At 32.8% G+C, this 25,740-nt stretch overlaps 1 protein-coding gene across 2 annotated transcripts in view; it reads left to right on the top strand.

Moving 5' to 3' along the window:
* LOC108903173 (trichohyalin-like) overlaps positions 1 to 8,034 on the top strand; it is a 175,907-nt gene extending 167,873 nt beyond the window's left edge. For both annotated transcript variants that reach the window (XM_018705262.1, XM_018705263.1), the window contains exons 5-6: positions 361 to 966; positions 7,183 to 8,034. In XM_018705262.1, the coding sequence (XP_018560778.1) occupies positions 361 to 966; positions 7,183 to 7,759 (1,183 nt within the window). In that variant the 3' untranslated portion in view covers positions 7,760 to 8,034. The remainder of the gene's footprint in view (positions 1 to 360; positions 967 to 7,182) is intronic.
* The last annotated feature ends 17,706 nt before the right edge of the window (positions 8,035 to 25,740 follow it).

Genomic DNA, 25,740 nt, shown 5'->3' with positions numbered 1-25,740 from the left:
AATTTAGCAAGGAAGACACATAAACACATTGTTTATTTGATGAAAACAATATATATAATTTTTATTATTTTGGGGAAAACGCACTATAAATAGCCCCTAACAAGCAAGTAACTGACTGACATTTAAGGTGACACCCTGTATGATGTAAAAATACAACAATTTTTTTCATATACCGTATTATTTGATATAAAAATCAAATAACTCGAACGGAACACGTTAAGGGAATTAAGGAAAATAATCGAAAAATTTTTGTTGGATAATTTTTGTTGCATCTTGTATATAGATTATCTTGAAATGATCAAGTTTATTGGCAGTTCATAATTTTTTACATAACACTGAATATTTTCTACATATTTTCAGATATCGAAGTAAGTCTACTGAATTCGACAGAGAAAGATCGCATCGTTTCGACTACGAAGATGACTACTTTGAAGAAAAGCAAAGACAGCACAAAGAGTACCCCGTCCCAAAAACTAGGCAAAAATATGCAGGAGAAGACGACAGCAAATATTACAAGGAAAACAGTACAAAGTCCCGATGCATTCCCGATGACCCTCGCTACTACACTGAACCGGAAGTTAAGCCTAGATCAATTTCTAAGTCTTCCCAAGGTGACAAATACGAGAAAACATTCAGTAGGGGCGATAGAGATCGCGATAGGTCGGAACGAGACTCCAAATCTGTTAGATCGCAGGAGTATTATGAAGAAAGTACTATTAATAGAAAGAACGCCCAGTTTCGACAACGATCGCCTTCGCCTGAAGACGACGTTAAGGCGCCGAGAGACAGATTTAAGGACGCGAAGGAAAAATTCTTGCTTATGGAGAGGGAGAGGTTGGAGAATGAGAGAAGGAGACCGGAACCACCCATTTCCCCAGTGCGGTTGAAGGAGAAGATCCAGTCCTATTCCAAGAGGCAAGATGGGGGTTATCCAAAGGAGAATTCGAGATCGAATTTCGACGATCGGTAAGTCTTTTTGATTAAAATGTAGGCAGGTTTATCTCGCTTATTTTGAAACATCCAAAATTTTCCTTTGTAGTTATTTCTGAAAATTAATTATTTGACGGTGAATATTTTCTCTAGGCATCCTCTTCCTTTTCCACAGAAACACAATATTTTAATTTTGATTTACTTCAATTAGTTACTTTATACTGGGTGTTGAACTTATGTCAAATATTTTCGCCACATTTTCGTCTGTTATGTCAAAATGAGGTAAAACACACGGATTTGTGTTGAGTAAAATGTAATTTTAAAATCTGACTTACCTCAACATTGCAAGGAGCCATTTTGAGAACTGCTGATTTTCATAGATGTTCGATGTACTCACCATTTGCTTGCACACAAGCTTCAGCATGACGTATCCAATTCGCTCGCGCGCGTTGCAACATTGCCACGTTCTCTCGAATAGTATTACAAGCTTCGGCAATACGATGTCGCAGTTGGTCGATGTCATGAACTTCCGTGGAATACACAACACTTTTCATATATCCCCACAAAAAGAAGTCTAAAGGGGTGAGGTCCCGGGACCGGAGGGACTATCTAACTAGACTGCCGCGGCCTATCCAGCGATCGGGAAAAGTAATGTTTAGGTTTAGAAAGTCGCGCACTTTCGGAAAAACGTAAGCGGGGGCTTCGTTATGCAGTAACGACATATCTTGCCGAACATTTAAAGGCACGTCTTCCAATAACTCCGGCAAGCGATTTTGTAAAAAATCTAAATATGAAGCACCGTCTAAGCGTCTAGACAATTCAAAAGGTCTTATTAACGATATCGGCCCACAGGATCACTGAAAACTGTTGCTGAAAGGCACCGTGACGTACAGTGGGTGGCCAAATTATTCGGGACAGTACTCATATTTATGAAGTTTCTAGTTCAAATTTTTGTTTTGAAAAAACAAACAGATCTTCACAAGGCTTTTTTCTTTTATATTGCAACTAGTACTGTTATTAATATTTTTGTTGAGTGGCAACCTGATATCCTGCATCATTTATCAGATAAGTGGGGTAACTCTTCGTATAGTGGTAATTTGTTAAAAACTTTTGTTACAGTAAGATGCTAAAAAATATTTCTGAATCGTTTTTCGTGAGTTTTCCTATCACAAATTATCAAAACGTTATTGATATTTCGTATAGAATTACTATAATAAACAATGAAGGAATTGTAATTTCCCAAATGACAGTCCGAAGGTGATTGGCAGAAGAAAACCCGATCTGTCGTTGTCGACCAAAAAACTACCTTTGATGGAGGTCATGAAGAAGATGCGGCTGCAATGGGCCCAATAACTCCAGAATATGACTGTATTCGAATGAGAACAACTAATTAAAATACTGATAAGATAAGAATAAAGATTTTTTTGTGATAATCTCAATATTTTCCGACGAATTAGCGTTTCAAATTTTGGTCGACAAAACTTCATTTCTTCGACGACGTCTTGGAGATAGCAGTTCCATCCAGACTGCCTTGTGGTGAGGGTTAAATACTCGGTTGGTGTCGTGGTATGGTGTGTGATTCCAGTAAAGGGCATAATACGCCTATACATTGTGGAGGGGATCATGAGGCAGGATCCGTAAAAACGAGTACAAAAAATCCGGCTACTGTCACAGATCGAAGAATGGATTCCTGGTGATGCAAAGTCCATTTTTATGCACGATTTGGCACCGTGCCGCAAAGCCAGGAGTGTTAGTGTATTCGTGGCCGAAAAAACATTACCATTTTACCCTGACCGGGCATGAACCCTATAGAGAGCATGTGGGGACTCGCCAAATGGGCGATTGCTAATGAGCTGATCACCACCAAGCATCAATTGGTTGAAACTCTCATCAGAGAATGGCATCATAAGTCGAACTCTCGAACTCCAACAGAAGTCTGTATATAGAGCATGCCTAGAGACGTAAAAGCTCTAATTGCGGCAAAGGGTGCATCACTAAATACTAAGATTAATTTTAGCAGATTTCCATTAATGCACATATAGCTTTTACGAAAAAAATAAATAGTTTCTCCCACGTAACTCGTTGTTTTTATGATCTTAATAATATACTCTTTTGAATAAAATATAGCTGCACACCATAGAACCAACTGTTTGTTCAAAAAATTCAATCAAACTAGAAAAGAGAAAAAACTGAATACTGTTCCTAATAATTTGGCCACCCACTGTATTTCGTGTGGATTTTCTAGTGGTGAGTGTTGTGGACTTACGTACACCATTTCGACTCAAACATGCTTCATCTGTAACAAGTATTTGCGCTGTAAATTGAGGATTTCTTGCATGTTCCTGAAGCAACCATTCGCAAAAATCTCGATGTAGTGGAAAATCCTCAGGAGTAAGCGATTGAACACGTTGAATATGAAATGGGTACAACTGAGCTTCTCGTAATGTCCGCCACACAACAGGATGCGAAATATTTACTTTTTGTGCGATATTTCTGGTGCTACGATGCAGATCTTCTTCGACGAGATCTAAAATCATCTCCTCGACAATTAAGATTCTTAGTGGTCACCCTGGGCCACCGTCGGGACCTCGACGCGGTGCACCGGTGTTCAAAACTCTTTGCGTTACAGCAACAAATGTTCGCGGTGCGGGGGCACGTCGTTCAGGATTCTTGCACAGTACACTTTACAAGCTCTGTGGGTATTTTCGTTTGCTTCGCCATAAATTATAAGCATATCATAATATTCGCGATTGCTAAATCGCCATTTTCAAAAGAAAAATACGGCTATTAAATGTACTCTCGAAAAACATTACAGCAATCACTACAACAATGTATTACAAACTGACTTTCGAATACAGTCCGGTTTCATAAGAAACCTGCAAACTCGTAAAAAGTGTGACAGAATTTTTTGTAAGTACTCGCCGCGATTAAAGTACAGGTATTTCAGCTTCAGCAGTTCCAAAACAGTTTTAAAAACATTTTTAATTAGCTTTTTTCTCCACGACCTTAAATTTCCGACACAAGCTTGTGATATCAGTTAACTCAATTTTTGCTCCTTTTTCACCCTTTAAATTTTCGACATAAGTTCATTAACACCCTGTATAAACCTATTACAATTTCCAGTTATGTTTCATATCAGAAAGGCACAAAAACGAGGTGGTACTTAATCAAAGGAAAGATAGTCGTGTACAATTTTACTATGAAGATGAATTTCCATCATTTTGCTTTACTTTCTTTTATTTCACTTTTTCCTTTAGGTGCTCCCTTGCTTTTCTACAAATACAATATTTTAACATTAATATACTCCCTTCTGTTGCTTTGCATAACCTGTTACAGTTTACAGCCACATTTTGTATCAGGAGTACAGAAAAGCAAGGTGATATTTGAAAGAAATTTTAACAGGGAATTAGAATTGAACAAATAAATTTTACTTCTGGTACTTTCTAAAACATGATAGGAAGTTTTTGTTTCCCCTTTTTAATTTTACTTCTGATAATTGCTTTTACACAAATTAGTTACATATATTTTGTATCAGGAGTGCAGAAAATCTAAATGGTATGTAAAAAATGATACACCCTTAGCAAAGGGGAATTAATCACATAAGATTTTGGTCTTTGTGATGAATCATTATTTTGCTTTGCTTTGTTCTATTTTAATCTAAGAACCTATAAATATAATGTATTTGGAGCTAAGAGTATATGAAATTGTGCACTCTTGTCAATGGAAATCTAGGCGTTAATTAAATTTTGCTCTATGATTTTTATTTTAATTTAGGGATTTTAGAATATATTTATGTATTATGAGCTCTATGTATCTGGAGGAAGAGATTTTGCTGTTTTTAAAACATGGATCAGTTTTTTTATTTAGATTGCCTTTTTTTCACAAAAACACAATCCTTAATAGTTTACAGTCATATTTTCTATCAGGAGTATTGAAAGTTTAAATGGTAAAAAAATCTACACTCGACAAAGGAAAATTAATCCTATAAAGTGTTGTTTAAGGTAAATGTGCGTCGTTTCACTCTACGCAGTCCTGTTTTAATCTAAGGATTTGCGAATATGTATCCGGAGCTTAATCTACCTATTTGAAAAAAATACTTTTTGTCCTTTCTAAAATACATATTAAATCTTCTTTATTTTTAATTTTGTTTCTGGTAATTGCTTTTGCACCAATCTGGTGTTCATAGTTATATTTTGTACTAGAAGTGCATAAAGTAAGATAGTATTTAGAAGAAATTCTATGCTTTTAACAAAAGAAAACCAGTTATATACAATTTTGATCTTTACAATGCATTTGTATCATTATTTTAACTTTTTTTAATCTATGATTTATTAATATTATTCTGTATTAAGGAGGTATATCGGGTTTACTCAAATGCACAGATGTACTTGAAATTTATATAACGTATTACCCAGTGCTCCCTCTGTGCGTCATATTTTTTTAATCTAGATTTCGAGATATTGTTGTTGAAAGTTGTTCATTTTAACATAGGTTTATATGGCGAAGATGCGAAGATGGACGGCGCGGCTCTTTTTTGCCCATAACTGAGAAAAAAATGTAGAAATTGTGAAACTAAACTTTTCCATAGATAGTACAGAGTATTATCTTATTTTTGATGTAAAACTAATTAAGTTTTGAACATATTACAGCTATATTAATTAGAAACAGACACCAATAATTGCGTTTCTGTCTGAGGATTAATGTGGCAACGTCGCAATCAGCTGACAGCAAGGAGGGAATACATTTGAAACACATTATAAAAACGAAATTGATTTATGAAAAAAAAAATTAAAAAACTAGATTAATTAAAAAAGACTATGAAGCTGTGATATATTTATTGGAATTAAAAATTACAGTTGATAAATCCTTTTAATATATTTAATGGTTTATAAAAACATCGTAATCATTACCCAGCCAGCAATATTTAGGGTTACATAAAGTTTTCTTTACTTGATTAATATAATTAGTAATACTTGAGATAAAAGCATTTGTACGGAATAACAAAGGAACATAAATATATCTCAGCAAACTTTATATCTAAAAAATTAGTTATAGTTGCAAAAATTTTGTAACTTTACTAAAATAGATATTAAAAACACGAACAGTGAGTAGTAATGTAATTTCTATCACAAAACCTTCAAAATTGCATCCAACATTTTCTTTAACTTAGACGAGAGATGGGCGCGAATGTCATTTCATTTCTTTAGAACTAAATTAACATAATTCTCGTTGTTTTACCAGTTCACATGATTTACGGATTTTAAATAAAGGATACAAATCTTCGCGAGGATAATACGATATATGTATTTGCTATATATAATAATTATATTCTACATAGTTTACACAATACATTTTTGAACGCGTACACAACTTTACCCGAATTTGACGCACAATATCTCCGATGTCCGAGGTCTGTAGGTTCGCAGTGTTACAACTGCTAGTCAGTTATTAGCGCTGTTGCCACATCTACATAGTCTTTATGCGTTTATTAAATATAATTTAAAACTACTTAAATATGTTTTTATGTTGTTAATTAGTCAATATGTATGCTATGTGCATATGAGTAGATTTCTTTGCTATATAGATAATGTTTAAAATAATTTCAATAGAATTTATTTTTTTTCAAATTGGCAGCGGGCTTTAGTCCCATAAGAAAAGCATATGACCTCCCTGCGCTCCTCACTTCCCTCGGACCCCAATATACCTCCTTAATAGCTCATTGAATGAAATTTCGCTGGTGTTTTCTAAAAATGAATCTATTTTTTTTTCTAGGCGTTCTTAGGTTGTCTCTTGTTTTTTGACAGGAATACAATCTCCTACTTTTGATTTTGTTTCTGGTAATCATTTTTTCACAATTTTCACGCTAGACAAATGAAAGGAAGTCATACAAAATTTTGCTCACTGAGATGTGGATCATTTGACTTTGCTTTGTTTAATTTTAATTTGGAAGAAAATTTGTTACTGATTCTTTCTAAAATATGACTTAATTTTTTTCTGTGTTTCTATTCTTATTCTTTGACAGCAACAACATTCTATTTTTGATTTTATTTCTATTAAATACTTGTGCACAAATCTGTAACACTTCACAATCATATTTTGTATCAGTAATACAGAAAAGTAAAGTTGTATTTGAAGAAGTTTTACATCCTTGCCAAACGGAATATATTCCTATTAAATTTAATTCTTTGAGACGACTTTTGTTTCAATTTAGTATGCGTTAATATAAAAATACAATGGTTGATTTTGTTGTAGGTATTATGAGGAGCATCGAAGGATTGAGGAACCAAGACCCACGCCAGCTCCGAGACACATCCCTGAAGAGATCAGGTACAGAGAAAGGGACCAGCGTTCTCACGAACGCGACGTGGACAGATACCGCCACACAGACAAGTTCGACCCCAAGAGAAGGTCCATGTTCTCCTTAATAGAAGAAGAGCACAGGAAAAACTCGAACGAGATCGCCAAGGAGCTGAAGAGACGGTCGTACCTGGAGGGGAACCACTTCGACGACGACGTGGACAGATACGATAGGGATAGGGACATGAGGGATCGGCACTTCCAAGAGCTGCCCGAGTCCGACAGATTCCTGGACAACTTTTCCAAATCTAGCATCGATCTGGATAAAGTAGGAGAGATGAAATACGACCAGAAGTTCGTGAAGAACCAGAAGTTGGTGAAAAATTCGGCGGGATACAGGCATAGCTACGCCGAACCCAAATTGAGGATGGAGAAGAACGGGAAGAAACATTTCTCGGAGATGCTGCACAGGACGAACAGTTCCGTTAGTAACAATGGGAGGGTTGGCATTGCCAGCGTTCACCCGTATTAATCATGGAGAAAAAGGATTTAGTAAAGATATTTTAAAGAGGTATTCAAAATTGCTTCTATAACAGTCCTTTCGTATACTGCCACCTATTTTGCTGTAGTATATGCAAGATATATTACAATTAAAATGAAACAATATATTTAAAAAAATGTGCTGCCAGATACACAATAAATAGATGGTAATATTTTTACCTGTTCTGGGGTACTATATATTGCTCATTCATATTTATATAATATTTTTATTAATATTGCTTTAAGTAATAAGAAAGGAATTTATATTTTAGTCATTTTATAAAATCAGATTTTATCGAGGTATAAATATATTTCTATACACCATGACATAAAAATGTTTTTTTTTATTTTTTTTTTAATTACACTAATACTTATTTTAATTAAAATTATTTATTTTTTTATATGTGCCTTCATATTTCATAGTTTATTTTTACTCTATTTTTTTTTGTAAAAATTTTATTGAAAAATAATTGGAGAAGCGTGTTTATATATTTCGAGTTAATTTGTATATGATTTTATCATTATTTTGCTGTTTTAATATCTGTTATCCACTGATATTTTATATAAATAAAGATTTTCATCGACAAATGTTATTTTTTGTTTTATCCTTACTATCTAAAATACATATATCTTATTTATCTTGAAACGTCTAAAATTCAAAATTTTTTATCAGGAGAGTAACAACGACGTAATTTGGAAGAAAGTATGGATTTCAGGAGATGAATCTCGGTTCATTGTGCTTTATTTTAATTTAGAATTCTGTAAGTATAATTTGCTATTAGGAGGTTGCTATGTCTGAGATAAATTTTACTCCTGGTATATTCTAAAACATGAATCAAGTTTTTTTTCTTTAGCTGTTCTGTTCTTATTTAGACAATAAAGTCAAGTTAGACAATAAATCAGAATTTTTTTTCTGATGAACTGATCGAGTTGCGCTTTTCGGCATTGTCTTCGGAAAGTGCATCTTGGAGTGCATCTATTTTTCCGAATTTTCTAAAAATGGTAAAAATTGAGTAAAAGTTGTAGAAATTTGGTTTTCGGGGTCGGAGATTCAGAATCTGACCCTGAAAAATATGCCCGACGGTCCTGGGGCCCCCCAGGGGGGCAACGGGGGAGGCTTCTGTAAAACATCGAATAGCTGAGTAATTGCCTTCTAAATTTCCACTCGGGGGTTTTTGGGGTTGGAGATTTCGATTCTGACACTGAAAAGTATGCCCGACGCCCGTGGAGTGGGCTTTCTGGAAAACATCGAAAGCCACATCAGATTTTTGCAATAAAACTGCTCCACCCGCTTTCCAACCATGATCTTGTAGGCTTATCTTTACATTGTAACACACGTAAATTTACAGAGATTAGACAAGAAGGGTAAGAAAAACTAACAGGAAATTAATGAGTCGAAAAGAATCCCCTTTATTCTTTGATCCAATTTTCTTTTTATTTGCAAGGCAATTAGTGAGACAACTACTATCATATGTTTATGTAACACTTTCACTATCAATCACAATTTTCATCATCAGTACTGCCATCACTGTCTCCATCACTATCATCTATTACATTTTCGACTATTTCTGGATTGGAACAGTTGGTTCCAAGACAATTTGTACATGCAGTCGCACGGGCTCAAGAAATCATTTTGAAAATCCATGATCCATGAAATATTCTTCGGTTTTAAGGAATATTTCTTTGATTTAACGAAATGTGTCTCTTGGGAACGGATTGTCCAGGATTTCTCCAATTCTACGACAATTTTTCTCAGTGATAGACAAGCTAACATTAATGGATATTTTCCAGTGTCAGATTCGGAATCCCCGACCCCGAAAACCCCCGAGTAGAAATTTAGAAGGCAATTACTCAGCTATTCGATGTTTTACTGAAGGCCCCCCTTGCCCCCCTGGGGGGCCCAGGGGCGTCGGACATACGTTTCAATGTCAGAATCGAAATCCCCGACCCCAAAATCCCCCGAGTGGGGATTTAGAAGGCAATTATTCAGCTATTCGATGTTTTACAGAAGGTCCCCCGCTTGCCCTCCTGGGGGGCCCAGGGCCGTTGAGCATATTTTTCAGGGTCAGATTCGGAATCTCCGAACCCGAAAACCTGTGCACACAAATTTCTACAACTTTTAGTCAATTTTTACCATTTTTAGAAAATTCGGAAAAATTGATGCACTTTATGCACCCGCAATGCAGTTTCGATCCAGCCCCAAAGTGTAATATATAGACTTTTTTCCTGATATTTTTCCGAAGACAATGCCGAAAACCGCAACACGATCGGTTCATCAGAAAAAAATTTCCGTATATAGGGTGATTTTGGTCTAACTTGCCTGGACTATTGAACGAATCTATTATAATTGGCAGCCATATTTTCCATCAGGAGTGCAGAAAAACAAGGAAGTATTGAAAGAAATTTTACACTCTTAGCAGGAAAATTTAAATCTAAATTTGCTTTTTTAGATTAATTTTGCTTCAATCTGCTTTACTTTATTTCGGGAAACAATGAGCATAATTTTATACTAGGAACTCGATGTATATCTGAGAAATGTTGCTCCTGGTAGTTTCTACAACACGTTTTTTTCTTTTCTATAACTGTTCGTTTTTTTTTAATTGTATTACTGGCAATTGTTTTTATACAAATCTGTTATAACTGACAGTCAATATTTTCTACCAGAAATGCAGAATAGCGAGGAGGTATTGAAATAAATTTTGCACTCTTTGCAGAAAAATTTAAATCAAAATTTGCTCTTTGGGATTGATTTTGAGAATAATTTTAATAAATAATAATATGTATTAGGAGCTAATTTATATCTGAGAAATTTTACTCTTGGTAATTTCTAAAACATGAATGCTTTTAATTTTATTACTGGCAGTTAATTTTGCACAAAGCTCTTATAGTTGACATTTATATGTTCCACCAGGAGTGCAGAAAAGCGAGGAGGTGTCGAAATAAAATTTGACATTGGTGGCAGGAAAATTAAAATCTAATTTTGCCCATTGAGAAAAATTTTGCTTCATTCTGTTTTATTTTAATTTGAGAATCTAGGAACATAATTTTATATTAGGATCTCGATGTATGTGAAAGAAAGCTTACTCCTGGTACTTTATAAAACATGAATCAAGCTCTTTTCTTTAGCTGTTCTCCTGCGATTCATTTTATTTCTGGTAAGTTGCTTTTGCACAAACCTGTTAGAGTTCACGGTCGCTTTTTGTGTCAGGTGTACATATAATTGCGATTTGATTTCATAACATTGTTTTAACTAATTATATTATGGGAAACAACTACTCTGCGAGTTACAGACCCGTCCAGCATTGAATTATACCCGCAACATTAAATAGCTAAGATTATTTGTAAGTAGAATCACCAGATATACACCAGTTTCGAACTTATTAGTTCTCATCAGTATGCCATTTACTTCAATTCAGGGTACAATCCAATGGTGGACGGTGCTGTAGTCGGCAGAAGAGCTGCTTTCCACGAAATATTGTTAATGCAGCGCTAGTTATGCTTTTATAGTAGCTACATAGTAGTACATAGTAGTGTAGGTCGCTCTCTGGCAGCAGGTACAAAACGATGCTTCGTGCCAGGCTAGGTACTGATAGTTAAGATATTGCACACTTTGTAGGCTATATCTCACCTACATTTGACAAAAATTTTACACTTTACAAAGCAATCGCGGCGTAGCTTTTGCAGTGTTCCACTAAAGATGTCGATAGTGAAAATGGCTAAACGTTTGGAAGTATTGGATATGAGTAGTTACGGAATGTCTTAGAGGATGGCCATAGAGTCTAGCCCGAGAATAACAAGGGCAGGTCAAAGATTCTTAGCTAAGGCATGAACGTAACTTGCAAAGACCAGATACAAAGGCTATCTTATAAAAATACAAAAAACATAATACTTTAAGTAAAGTAGTATTTGAAAATTGTAAAAATGTGAGGAAGTATTTTAATGAAATTGCTTTATATTTCCTATAGGAAGGTAGAATAAAAAATACAATTTCTATACTACTAGAGAAAAAAAGACTGTCTTTGTCTATAAATTATTGTCAACCTCAAAATGTGACTGCCGGAACCATCTAATGTCCTCAGCGAGATTAAAATTGAAATTTTTAAAATAACATATACTGGTACTAATAACTAATAAAAAAACCTATTTATACTTATCTACATCATATAATTATCTTATGCAGAAAATACATTAATAATTTTTCAGTAAATTCTTTGTATTAATAAGTATTTAAAATAAACCTAATAAATGCCAGACATATGTTTCGCTTTGGAAGATGATTGGTCTGCTCCTCTTTATTATCTCAGCATGTTAAGGGGATTGGAATCGGGTTGAGTAATGGTTCATGGGGGCTTCATTTTTGTCTGCGATGCTAAGAGGTTAGTCGTCTGCTTGCCTGCAAGGGAATCTCCAGGTTGCTGGGGCGTCTTCCCCTTCACGCCCACCTCAACGGACGCTTGGGGTAGATGACGTCGATGCTGTTACTCTTCTTTCAATGATGACGAGATAGTTTGGATTTGGGATAATTGTCCACGCTCTCTTTTGTATCTAAAGACGCCCTGACACTATGATATGCTTTAGTTTACTATTTTGTGTTTCTTGTTCGTGGGAGATTTTCGACTTAATATTCTTTTTCACTAGGCAATTGTATTATGGGAGCACTATCGAGTATAGTAGTCTGGTGTCTCTTTGTCACTGTCTTTGAATGCTAAGCTTGGGCACTGAAGTTTGTGTGTGTATGTTCTCCTTTGAGCGCCTGTATGGAAGTTTTAAGAACTTGTATATAAGTTTTAAAAGCTTGAGTTTGTATGAAATCTTTAGAGCTTGATTTGAATTTTGCCTTCTTGGAGGGCTTGTATATGGCAGCTTTAGGAGCTGTGTATCCCTTAGGATTTTCACTGAGAGGTCGGCAAAGCCTGTGTGGTAGTTTTAATTTTTTTTCTGGAGAAAGTTAACTCAAATTAAATTTTTGTAAATTTGTTTATTAATTGAAATTTTTATATCAATTCAAAATAAATTTGAGCATATATAGTATTAGTACACTACAAAATGTATAAAATTTGGAGCGTATATAATATGTACTGGTCACAACTCGTTACTGCTTATTTAAATGAAAGCCATCAAAGTTGACGTTCAATCACAATCCCTGATGGGTCTGCAGAGATCCTGTAGCGAAAGTTGCTTTAGGTCTGGCCCATTGGCCTCTCTAGATTTTTACCCATCTTTGGAATATCTTCAACTGCAACTGATGATCGACTTGTTTTCTTGACATGGTACTTTTATTGTTATTTTGTGGTTTCTCAGTTCGAATTCCGTAATAATCGGAACCGAGGTGAACTTTGTATTTCTGCAGCGTGTCGTTGGCGGGTGTTCTGCCAATGGCATCGGCCTCCGGTGGTATTGTGTACTGCGGCTTCAGTATTTGAGGCGGTTGGGAGCTTCTTAGGAACTTCGGAGAAAACTTTAAAAAACGGTAATTCCCACGCTGCTCCAGGCTCCTTCTGCTTCTCGTAGAAGGTAGTTTTTTACTTTGGCCTGGATTGGCCAAACTGACTGGTTTATGATGACTCCGTTATTCCGATTGGAAAGTTGAGTGAAATTTTGAAATCTGCTCGGAACGTGGAGTACAACAATATGCTATCATGTATGTTAAATTAGATAATCTCTCATTAAATAATAAAAATATAACAAAACCACAAAACCATTCATTCCTGAGAACGAAGAAACCAAATATACGTATGTAGGTTTTAAACATACACCAGAAGATTTACACTATTATTTTTTATCTCCCTTTAATACGGACATTAAAAAAATATGAAAAATAAACACATGGCGCCGTCTATCAATTTTTGTAAACACTAATGTTGAAAAAATTTCCAAATTTCCGTTAGGTGGCGCTGGATTCTTTCGTTAAATTCCCATTAAATAAAATGCTCTTATTATTTCTAAATCTATTTCTTATTATTCCTCTGTCTGATATTAATACAAATATTGTTTTTATGTCGACACATTTATCGTATAAAACTTTACCAGGTCACAGTCTACTTTACTTCTTATTTATCTTCTTTGTAGAAATCTATTTATCGTACTTACGTCATCCTCACAGGATCTATCAACTCACTAGATGGCAACCGCATTCACATAAGTATTAGAAGTAAATTGTTTACTTTTTGTTCCATTTAGTGTCTGTAAGAATACAGTACGTATTTCCGATTTGAAAGTAGTGTTTGTTATTCGTGGATTTTTAAATTACTCATTTTAAGACTGAAGCGTCAGATTGTTGTCTAAAACATTATAACTTGCTATTAAGTATACTTATTTATACAAGGTGTCCCGGTACTTGATACAAAAAAGTTAAGTACAAATAGATGAGGTCAAAATAATATCTGTTCTTCATTTACATTTTTTTTTATACGGGCCTTTGTTAACAAGTTACGGGACCTCAAAGGTGAAAATTCAAAAAATTTTTATTTACAGTCTCTAAATTATTAACTTCAGCATGATGCAAATTTGGTGATCGATAACACACGCATACAGCTTGTTTTAGATGTTGTTCATTATGCCCAGAACTCCAGGGACGGACTATGCCCAATGGTTAACAACCCAGAGTTTTTGCATAGATGACGTTCGCAATCTGCTTGTATCGAAAATAAGTTCCCTGAAGAATTTGCTAACGATAATACCCTCTTGGTTCAACTCGGTAAAATTAACAGTTAAGGAAATATTTTTGATTTTGTGTCACAATGCACATCGAGCGGCGCCTCCACCATTTTTTGTTTTTACCACCAATTTTTAATTGGACGTAATTACTATGTTAGAACCGTACATATTTTTTAAATAAGAGCCTAGAAAATCTTACTGTTTGCTAATGTAATTTTCACTAACAAAATTTGACAAACACACTTTATACATAACACAAAATAGAAAAACAGAACAAGAATAAGTTAAAGTAATTTAAAAAAATAATTTAAAAGGAAGAAAACTATCAAAATACATTTTCAATATGGCCTCCTTCCACCTCCACACACTTCCTAAGTCTACGAATGTTATTGTATTTTGTATCAAGTACCGGGACACCCTGTATATCCTATGCTTATTTTACTTATAAAATAGGTATTTATACATGGCGACTTCAATGCTACATATTTAACAGAACCTCGGACAACATAAGCATCACAGATCGTCAGTATCAAAAATTACTAACAATTGGGTTCATTTTGTTGATAAATCGTTGATATGTTGATAAGTTCTTATGGTAGATTGACGCGTGAGAGTTCTGTATGTATATAGATTTTCTATGAATGCCTATTTCTATCTTTGTACTTTATTTTGTACTAACTGTTGAGAAAATGACAGCAGACTACTGGAAATAAAAATCGTCCACGTTGTATAGAGGTTACATAGAAAATATTAATTTACATTATCTGGATTAATGTTCGGTGTCTTTTGTGCGAACATAATCCTGCAAAATATCACTAAAAATATTTATCTATGCTAATTCCCTGTCTTTTTTGTATTCGCGAGCAATATATCAGAGCGTATGATGGTACCAAGAAATTAACACACCTTTTCGACGATATGAATTTATCTTTTGCCATCAGGTACCGAGAAAGCCATCTACGTGCTACATATAACAAGTAACTTCGCTAACTGTTTGAAATTCAGGCATATTTACTAAATCAATTCGGTAATACATATTAAACACTTTTTAGAAAAATATATTCATATCACTTTTGGATCACAGATACATGAATTTCATTCATTTTATAATATCCAGCAAACAGCAAAAAATGGTTTTGAAAAATTTCAATAAAAATATGTTTTCAAGAAATATAGTGCTGAAATTCTTAGCTATATAAAAAATGAAACAATATTGTAATAGAATGAATTGAGACAAAGATTTTAAAAATATCAAAGGAAAAGGTTTTGGCAAAATAAATGAGTAAAATTGATTTTAAAGAAATAAAGTTGAATAAGTGTGACCAATAGCAGTACAGTAGATGGTTGAAATTGAGAAAGACAAAATAAGTAAAAATTAGTATACGATCAATTAAAAATTTTCATAAAAAAGGAATTTCAAACAAAATTTAAAGAAATATAATGTAATAAAGTATATTCGAAATTAAAAATGTGATTGAAAATTAAAATTTGGATTACTAGAATTAGAAAGTGATTTATTTAAAAAGGAAGATAATTTAATTACCAGATTATAAGTGTATTTAGTTAAAGAAAAAAAAAATATAAAGGAATAGAAGAAAACATAGTCAAAAACTAAATCGATTGAAGATTAAGGACAAAAGAAATCAAAGTAAGTCCAATAACAAAACAAGTTAAATGTTATAGCGTATTATCTAGTAGACTGGGAGATACTCGTAGAAGTTCAACGACGTCTTTCTCGTTTATGCCTTTTAGGGTACTGAAAGATAGATTAGAGACAAGTAAGATTATGGAAAAAACCGATGTGCCCGCCGGGACACTATGTGAAAATTAAATTTTCTTTTTCCGCAGCTTTTCCAAAGCCCTATTTTCTTTAGTAGGACTTATGCACAATGTTTTTTTTATGAGCTTTTCGAATATAATAATGGCATATTTCTAATTGGCATTAATGAAAAAAGAAATAAATATGTTTTTCTCATTTTCTTACAAAGTTTTCCATTTTTAGGTCCCTTGCGACACTTATGCCAAAAAAAATTTGTGATAAAATCGATACTTCTCTTCAACTTATCAACATGGCATAAGTGAGAAATATGTCGCTGTAGCTACACATTATTTTTTTGAAAAGGAAAATTGAATTTTGACAAAGGTGTCCCGCCGCCCATCTTTTAAATTTAGTTTATTGTACTTGTCTCTCGGCTACCTCTCAGTACTCTCAGAGGCATAAACGAGAAAGACGTCGTTGAACTTCAGTCGTTGAAATTTCACAACTTTCTAAGCTGCTATTAATTGTTAAATAAATAAATTAAGAAATGGAACTTACCTATCTTGTAAAATAAAGTTCAAGCTTTAGAATGAGATGTCGTGCGTCTCAATCCGTCCACTACAACCAGAGATATGGTAAAATTGGTGCGCGCGGAGACGAAAAATGCAAGATATTTGCACTAAATTTGCAATAACTTTGGCTAAAGTTAATCTTTTTTTAATTTTCAAAAAAGTATATGTTTGTTATGAGAAAACGTAACTATTAACGCATAAAAAATTGTACTAGCTATAAAAATACACTTTTTACAGCCATTCAAACATTTAATTTGTTAATAACAATTAAACTGACTACGTTCAGGCTTCGTGACCAAGTTTTTTGGATTCAGGAGGTCAAAATACTTCGGATTAAGTTGCTTGCAGCCGTGGCACTCTAATTAGCCACGGAACCCTATCTGACTCCTAGACTAAAGTGGCGCAGGTATAGTTTAAGAAAATTTTTATCGATCAAAGATTGGAAAATTTTGGGAAAATAGGAAAATAAATTAAATGTTAGCCAATCACATTATTTAATTTTATTTGAAATATAGTGTATCCAAGTCATTAAATGAATTAGAAATTTTTTTTACAAGAAATAGAAAAACTAGTCAGTTAAAATTCAAATATACATTTTTTTGTCTTTACCGTCTCAAAATTAAGTATCTAAAGTATTAATCAGTGGAATATTTTAAAATCAATATAATAATCTTCTCAGAACCTTATCCTGAGGTAAGACTACTCATGTTAGATTAAAATTTGCTTATATCTTAAATTAAGTTGTTTTCAAACAAACGCTTTCTGTAAACATAGCAAACAAAATATGAATTAAAGTACAACTATATGCTCACGTGAGCTGGCGCCCAGACAATAAAGAATAAAATAAAATACAAAGAAGAAAAAACTAAGCAAAATAAGAAAATTAAGGTAAGAAAAATTTCTACCTTCGTTCTGAATATATAGTCAAATACATTATGTAATTAGTTTTCTGTAGTATTAGCTAATTTATTTGTTATGGCGTCCTTTAGTTATCCCCTGTGTGTACACGGTTTACGTATATGCAATTTTTCAATGTTCCAAAGAGATAATAATCTAAGGGAGTTAAGTCCTGAGATCTTGGAGGCCATAAGCTTCGACTAATAATGCGATTGTCAAATTCTCTTAGCAACTCCAGTGTTGTGTTAGCCGTGTGTGCAGTGGCCGCATCTCGTTGAAAGTAACCATTGTGCAATTCGTCATCATGTAGCTGATTTAAAAATGGCTGCAAAATGTTTTGTCTATATCGCCCAGAAGAAAATAGGTCCAATTATTCTTCGCCGAGATATGACTACTCTAACTTCTATTTTAACAAGATGTAAAGTCGTTGCCATTGACACGTGTGGATTCTCCGCAAACCACGTACGATAATTTAAGAATTTATTTTTCCACTAAGATGAAACCATGCCTCATCGGTTATATCTAAAAGATTGTTAATCCAGTTCAATAGTTCACTCTTTTTTCATTATCTAATGGTAATAATTCTTGCACCATGAAAACTTTATATGGATGTACATTTTTTTAAAGTTCTGTGTACTGAACTATATGACATTCCTATAATTAATATTGTTAAGTACTGATATTTTACATTTTCTAAATGTTTACCCGCCTGAGCTGAAAGTTGTCGTAAAGGTTTAGTGGCGCTTGCTGCTAAACGCTCTTTAACATCTTTCAGTTTAGCAGTTTAGCTTCATCTTAAAACTGACTTTCTTCCAAATGACTTATCTTTACAGACACTGCCAGTATTTCCGAATCGTGTCACGAAACGTCGAACATGCCGATCAAACATGTTATAATCTGTGGCTTCATGATTTGGAAACTCTTCCTGGAATTTCAAAAAACATTAATGTATTGAATAGTTCCATCCATTTTCATCTGGTTGACCACTCCGAAAGTAAACCTCTACAATAAATGTATCGTCTTCTAACGAAAACACCATTTTCTAATATAAAACAATTCGAGTACTTTTTATCAAAGAAACCATCAATATTTGCTTCCTTTTATAACAAAACTAACAGTTATAACAGATGATTAGCGTTGAAAAACACTAATTATTTAGAAGATTAACGATCTTACGTAAGTTACAGAAAATTGTAAACAGTTTATTGCAAAATACAAAAGATCAAAGTACAGAGTTCATACAAAACCCTTAACTGAGAAAAATATTTCTGACAATTCTTGAACTTTTAGATAATACATTAGTACATGTTTTATCTTAATTGTCCTTATTGACGAATAATCTTACCCTGTTTACTAGAAATTATAGATATATTATCTATGTTGGACGGAGCTGTAGTCCGCAGAGTAGTCGCATCACAATATAATGCATTTTTACATAGGTCCTGTAAAATGAATTATCCACTAATACAGTAAACATAACATTGTTTACAAGTAATTAGCGTAATGTTAGGTAAATTGCGACAAATAATAGCAGTATCTTACTATAAACTTTCTCTACGATTCTAATAAAAGTGGGACGCCCTGTATACTTTAGCATTTTTCGATTTCAAATTCCATAAGTGCTACCGAGAGAACCTGCGCGTATAATGAATTTATACGCGTAATATTAGATGTTGAAATGGTAATATTGCCTTATTTGAAATAAATATCATACGCGAGATGTAAATACATCGGGGAATACATTTTTCGCTAAACAGGTTTCAAAGCTAAACGCAATGAATGTTTTAAAATTATGGACGCAATGCAAAGGGGCGTGTAATATTTTGTGTCTGTAATAAGTTAAATCTTGTATTTCTCGACTGTCTTTAAGTTAAGTAGGTAGGTAAAATGGCCTCGGGCTTTGAGTCAACTTTCCCGTCTTGATATCGGGTCCACTGACTCCAATCCGAAGTTATTACGGAGCTGAAGTAACTCTTTACATGTGCTGCTGGAAAATATTTTACGTTTTGTTAAATGTTATGTTTATTGAACGTTTTTATTGGGAACAACTTAAGTTTTAGTAAAATCAATATCTTCATTTTGCAAAGTAGAAAATGGTGTGTGGTAAAGGAAGTATTTCATGTTGTCAAAAATGTGAACGTGAGATTTTGCGCTCATGTCAATACAATTGTCAAGTAAAATTAGCATCCAAGACTTGGCGTGTTTAAACATGATTTTAATAAAAAATACAAATACAAAAAATTATATTTGTTTTCTTTGCTGTTTATTATTTTTATTAATAACTTAATTGAATTAACTGAACTGATGTCAATTATTTCATCTATGCGGACGACCTTTAGTTGTTCTTGGAAGTTAGATCTGCCGATTGTACTAGATTACAAGATAATCTTGACAGCTTACATAGTTGCTGGTCAAATCATAATCTACCTTTGAATGTAAGCAAATGGAAAATAATGACTTACAGTCGACGCAAAACTACTCTAGATTTTGATTATAAAGTTAGACAATCTTTTCTAAATTACGCAATATATACGCAACCTTACTATACAGGTTATAAATTTGCTTCTCACTACAGGGATCCCGGAAACGGTAAGAGATATGAAGTAGCTTAAATATAGGGATAAAGTTGCATAATCAGGGCACCAACATAATGCCTCAAAAAATCAAGCTTAACATGAATAGATTTTGAAATATTTGAAAAATACCGAAATTCTGAAAATCCATTTTTGTTTCATTTTAGCCTTGTTTGAGGTGATATTGAAAAAAGAAGAACACTTTCTCATGGCAACTTTTTACCCTCTATCGAATGCCGTAATCAATTTTTATATGTAACGTTTCGTCTCTCCAGGATTATCATCAACTTCATTTTTTTAAATACGACCCTGGAAATTTTATTACATTTTTTGCAGGCCTTCATGAGTCACCATACTGTACTGCCTCAGCCAGAACCAGATTCAGACGTTTTGTTTCGAAAAATTCATCTTCAATGTATTCGTTCCAAATTTATCTATTGTTTTTTAGATTTCTATGTTTATTGAATTTTCGTATAAGTGTCGTTAGATCCTGTGATATCCACCTAGTTATTTAAACTATTAAATCTGGTCATACATAATTCCATAAGTTGTTGCGTTAAAATTAAAACATTATTACAATTATAATTTTATTATTACATATTAATTCTTAAAAACGCATATGAACAACCAAAACTCCAAATGAATATCATACTTTAAAAAATTACAGTAATGTTCAAAAACGTTTAAGTTTTGGCAAATATTGAAAATGAAGATATGCTTAATCGGAATTGATCGGAATTTATTATACCTGTAACCGCAACTGTGAAAGAGCATATCAGATGTACCTATTTGTCTGAATATCTGAAAAAGTTAAATTGAAATTTGTCTGAATTTTGAGCACCCTAGAAATAACTATGAACACGGCGGGATTAAAACACTAATAATGTTTTATTTTAACGTGTGATGGTAATACAGGTAGTTTAAATAAATAGGTGGATTTCACAGGGTCTAGCGACATTTAGAGTGTACGATAATTCAAGAAGCATAGAAATCTTTAAAAAAATTAGATAAATTTGGAACGAATACATGGAAGATGAATTTTTAGAGACAAAACGTCTGAATCTGGTTCGGGCTGAGGCAGTACAGTATTGAGGGTCATGAAGGCTTGCAAAAAATGTAATAAAATTTCCAGGGTCGTATTTAAAAAAATGAAGTTGATAATAATCCTGGACAGACGAAACGTTACATATAAAAATTGATTATGCCATTCGATAGAGAGTAAAAAGTTGCCACAAGAAAGTATTCTTCTTCTTTCAATATCACCTCAAACAAGGTTGAAATGAAACAAAAACGGATTTCCGAAATTTCGTTTTTTTTTTCAAATATCTCGAAAACTCATCATGTGCTTATGCAACTTTACCCCCATTTAAGCTATTTCGAATCTCTTATCGTTTCCGAGATCCCTGTAGCGAATTTGTAACAACCTGCATACTTTACGAATCAATTAAAAATTTACAATTTTTAACTAAAGATCTGTTTTCAATCAAAATTACCTCTTGTGTGAATTTTGGGATACGTTTTATTTCTAAATAAGATATATCGTTACAAAAATCAAAATTCAAAAATTTTTGGATGACGGGGAAGATTTCCTTTGAACAAATCTAGATATCGGAACATGGTTTTAGGTGTTCAATTTAACTCTAAGATCACTTTCGACTGATATCCTAGATTTGCCGAATTCAGCCCGCCCTGTATAAAACAAAATATTTAAATTAGAATCTAGTAATTTGCGCAACATCAGAGATGCACAAAAAATTAACAATTTCATTTATATCAAATTAATTTTCGAAAAAAGTAATGCGATCTTAGTAAATATATTTATTATTTATCAGAAACAACCTTGAAATCGATGAGTAAGGTAAATTTATAATGACTTGTAATTCGATGTTTTTCCTCAAAACAATGGAAACCAAGTAATGAGAAGCGTACTGCGGTGTAAACAATTTTTACGTTTTTATGTTTCGTTTTAATTGGTTATGCCCTTTGATTCCATTATTAATAAATGAAGTTGGTTTCTTTGGAAATTTACAATTAGAAGCGGATAATTTCAAGAATTTAATACTCAGCTATAGTATTAATAATTTATCATCATTTTTTTGGTGTGATCCATCCTAAACAAATTATTCACAACCATAATATAATTATTCACGTATAGGGTGATGTTCCATAACAACTGTAAAGACATGCAAGACATGAGTAATGACAAAATTGTATTCTACAAATTAATGCTAATAATAATATACTTCAGATTTTAAAAGGTAGAATTTTGAAAAATGCATCTAAATTGTAGTTAATTAATTTTTATTATAAATTTGGTGAAATAATAATTTTTAACTTTTTTTAGGTAAAAATGTAATTTGTATAGAAAATACAGATAAATATAATTTGTATTACGCGCTATGAACAAATTGTATTTAAAATGTATTTAACTTTACTACAATTTTGTTAAATACAGGGTTCTCCGTTTTTTCGTTCTTAACTTTGGGAAATGATAGAGCGTGAAGAAATAATAGGAGTTCAACTCTCAAAAAAATATGTTATTTTCTTTATTATCTACTAAACAAATAAATATTTTTTGTTGAAACTTGGTATACAGTAATCATAATAAAAGGTTAATATTTTGACGTGAATAACTTTTTCCGGCTATGGCCAGTGGCGTAGATATGGGATTTTGTTCTGTTTTGAACCCCCTAAACTTCAACGCCAGTGGTGAAAAGTATTTTTTCAATACAAATATTAACAACTTATTTTAATTTTATGAAAAAACTGCTCTTGATAAAATTCGCTAGGAAGCTTCGTTCTTGAGATATTTAGTCTTTTTCTAATCTAATAAATAACTGGTGACAGTTTAGTTGTTTGTTTTGAAGTTATGCTAAAAATTTCATAGCTATCCCCGCAAGAAATTACATGATTTTAGGTGATTACATAAAGAACGGTAGATAACTTAAAAAGGAAATAAGGAACCCTGATACCGTTCGAAAAAGAATAAAATTGTGTATCAGAATATAGATAAACATACAGGATGTTCCATTTAAAAATAAACGACTTATGAAGGTTTGATGTTAACTAAAATCGGCATTAAATTTCTAGCACCCTGTTTGCAATTAAGCCACTTTGAAAGTATGGATGGGAAGCTTAGGGGTATTGTTGCTATATCTTTCTTAATATAAAATATACATGGTTTGAAGCTAGTTACTGTTTCTCTCCATTTTTTTGAAAAAAAATTAAATATCTCGAAAACGGTTAATTTTAGGAATAGGAAATCTTCATAAAAGTTCACCTACACGTAGAATCCAAAATTGTAATAATATATAGGGTGTTCCATTTAAAATAAGCAAGTTAGTGGCGACTTCAGGTATAACCGGAAGTGGTACGTGGACGCCATTATTTTAGTTGAGAAGGGCATGCCCGAAAACACGGTATCCCAAATTTTCAAAATTCAAATCGAAGTAGCCTCTGAAAATTCTAATGGGCCGTCACCGTGAGACACCCTGTATAGTATACATATGAACATTATCTGTATAGTATACATATGAACATTATCATATGCATACATATCACTAATATTTTGTAGCTATTAATCTTTGGATGGATCTAGTATGGATACCAAGAACAATACTGAAAATGCCTGTATATGTATATGACAAAACAAAAGCTGACTAATCTAATAAATTCATAAGAGCCATAGACGTAACAAAGAACTTAGTGTGTATGTCAATGTCAGATCTATCTCAACAAAATGAAAAATTGAAAAACTTCTATAAATAATTTTAAATATAAACACAACATTGTGGCAAAATATGTATTAATAAATATTTTCATAATATATCATCTGCTACTAACTGCTACTACTGCATAGAAGTGGATGCAAAATGTAGAATTTAATAGAACAATATTATTAAATTTTATTTTAATAAAGGTATTACTTTATTTTATTATAAAAAGTTTTTATAAATTACTATAATTGTGACATTTTTTGGATATAATGGAGGACCATATAATTTGATATTTTTTTACAAGACATTTTTATTTTAACAAAGGTAATACACTACTTTGTGGAATTATAAGAAAATGTTTTGAAAATGATTACAATTGTGACATTTTTTTTGGATATAATGGAGGACCATACTATATGATAATCTTTTACAAGCCATTGTGCTAAATTTGTTTAAATGAGTGAGGGAAATGAACAGCTTAATTTGCTTTTAGAATTGCAACTAATACAAAATAAATAGGACTATTTGAATAATAGCAAAAAGCACAGTCGTAAAACGTGTGAATTTATATTTTCTAAATCTCTCCCCGTATAAATACGTCAATTACAGAGTTAAAAACAGTTACCATTAAATTGACAATATCAATATTGAACGACTGTATCGGAGCCGATTTCTTCTGTGGAATTAATCATCCAATGCACGCTACAAAAACGAATTCCTCTGACGAACATAAGGAAGTTATTAAAGAAAACTTGAATAATGCGCGAAATCCAAAGTTACGGAACATTAAGTGTTCAGGTAGATGTTAAAAATTATTGCTTAATATATATCGTCGAACAGATTCCATCAGTTGGGAAGTTTATTCTTCAGAGAACTTAATTAAAAAAAAAAACAAATAATTATTTAAACTTTCCTACAAAGTGTTAGGTATTTTTAATATTTAATAGAACATGGCAAAAAATTGAGTGTTAAATACTATAATAAAGTATTGCTCAGTATTTATTTATATTAACTTGCTGTTCTGTTCCTAATTTCAGGAAAAATGCTTTCAGTAAAATGCTATTACAATGTTTTTAATCGTCTGATAAAAAAATTAACGAATACTTATATTTAGTAATAAATTCGAAATTATGTAATAATAGTCGTCAAAGTCATCCACATTTGATATCATTGTCATACTCGTATATTAAATCAATATAGGATGTTTTCAAAGTGGAGTTTTATTTTTCAGGGGTTATAGCTAATGTCAAAATTATGTTTCATAAAAAATGAGATTTCTGATGTCGGTTCTTTTCATCAGATCCTGTTATTGTTATAATTTCGGGCCCACTGAACATAAATCTGAAGTTACTTTGGCGTCAACACGCCAATGCCCACCGTTTACAAGAAAATGCCTACCAAATCCTCAAAAAAAAAAAAATGGTTTAGTAGTCCGCCATGTCTACATCCCACTTACCATGATATGTTTCTTCCATTAAATCTTGGCGAATTTGTTCTCCTTCCTTTTTGCTATAACCACCTAAATTATCGGGGAATTATGACTTTTGTGATTACCCAAAAAATTTTATGTTACATTTTTTAAGTTTTGCCATGCATCCATATCTCACAAATATCCGTAACATTTTTGGTCCAAACGTTCTTTCATTAGTCTAAATTTTATGTGTAGCGCAAGAAGCAAAACCTCGGATGAATCTAGCAAAGACGCTTGAGTAGGGTTGAAAAATCCTGGATTCAGATTTCCTTCAAGTTTTTTGCTTCGTACTATCATAAGCACACACAATAGAGATATTTAGTAAATC

This window comes from Anoplophora glabripennis, unplaced genomic scaffold, assembly GCF_000390285.2.
Source record: "Anoplophora glabripennis isolate ALB-LARVAE unplaced genomic scaffold, Agla_2.0 scaffold138, whole genome shotgun sequence".
NCBI lineage: Eukaryota > Metazoa > Arthropoda > Insecta > Coleoptera > Cerambycidae > Anoplophora > Anoplophora glabripennis.
This window is presented reverse-complemented; position numbering and strand designations above follow the sequence as displayed.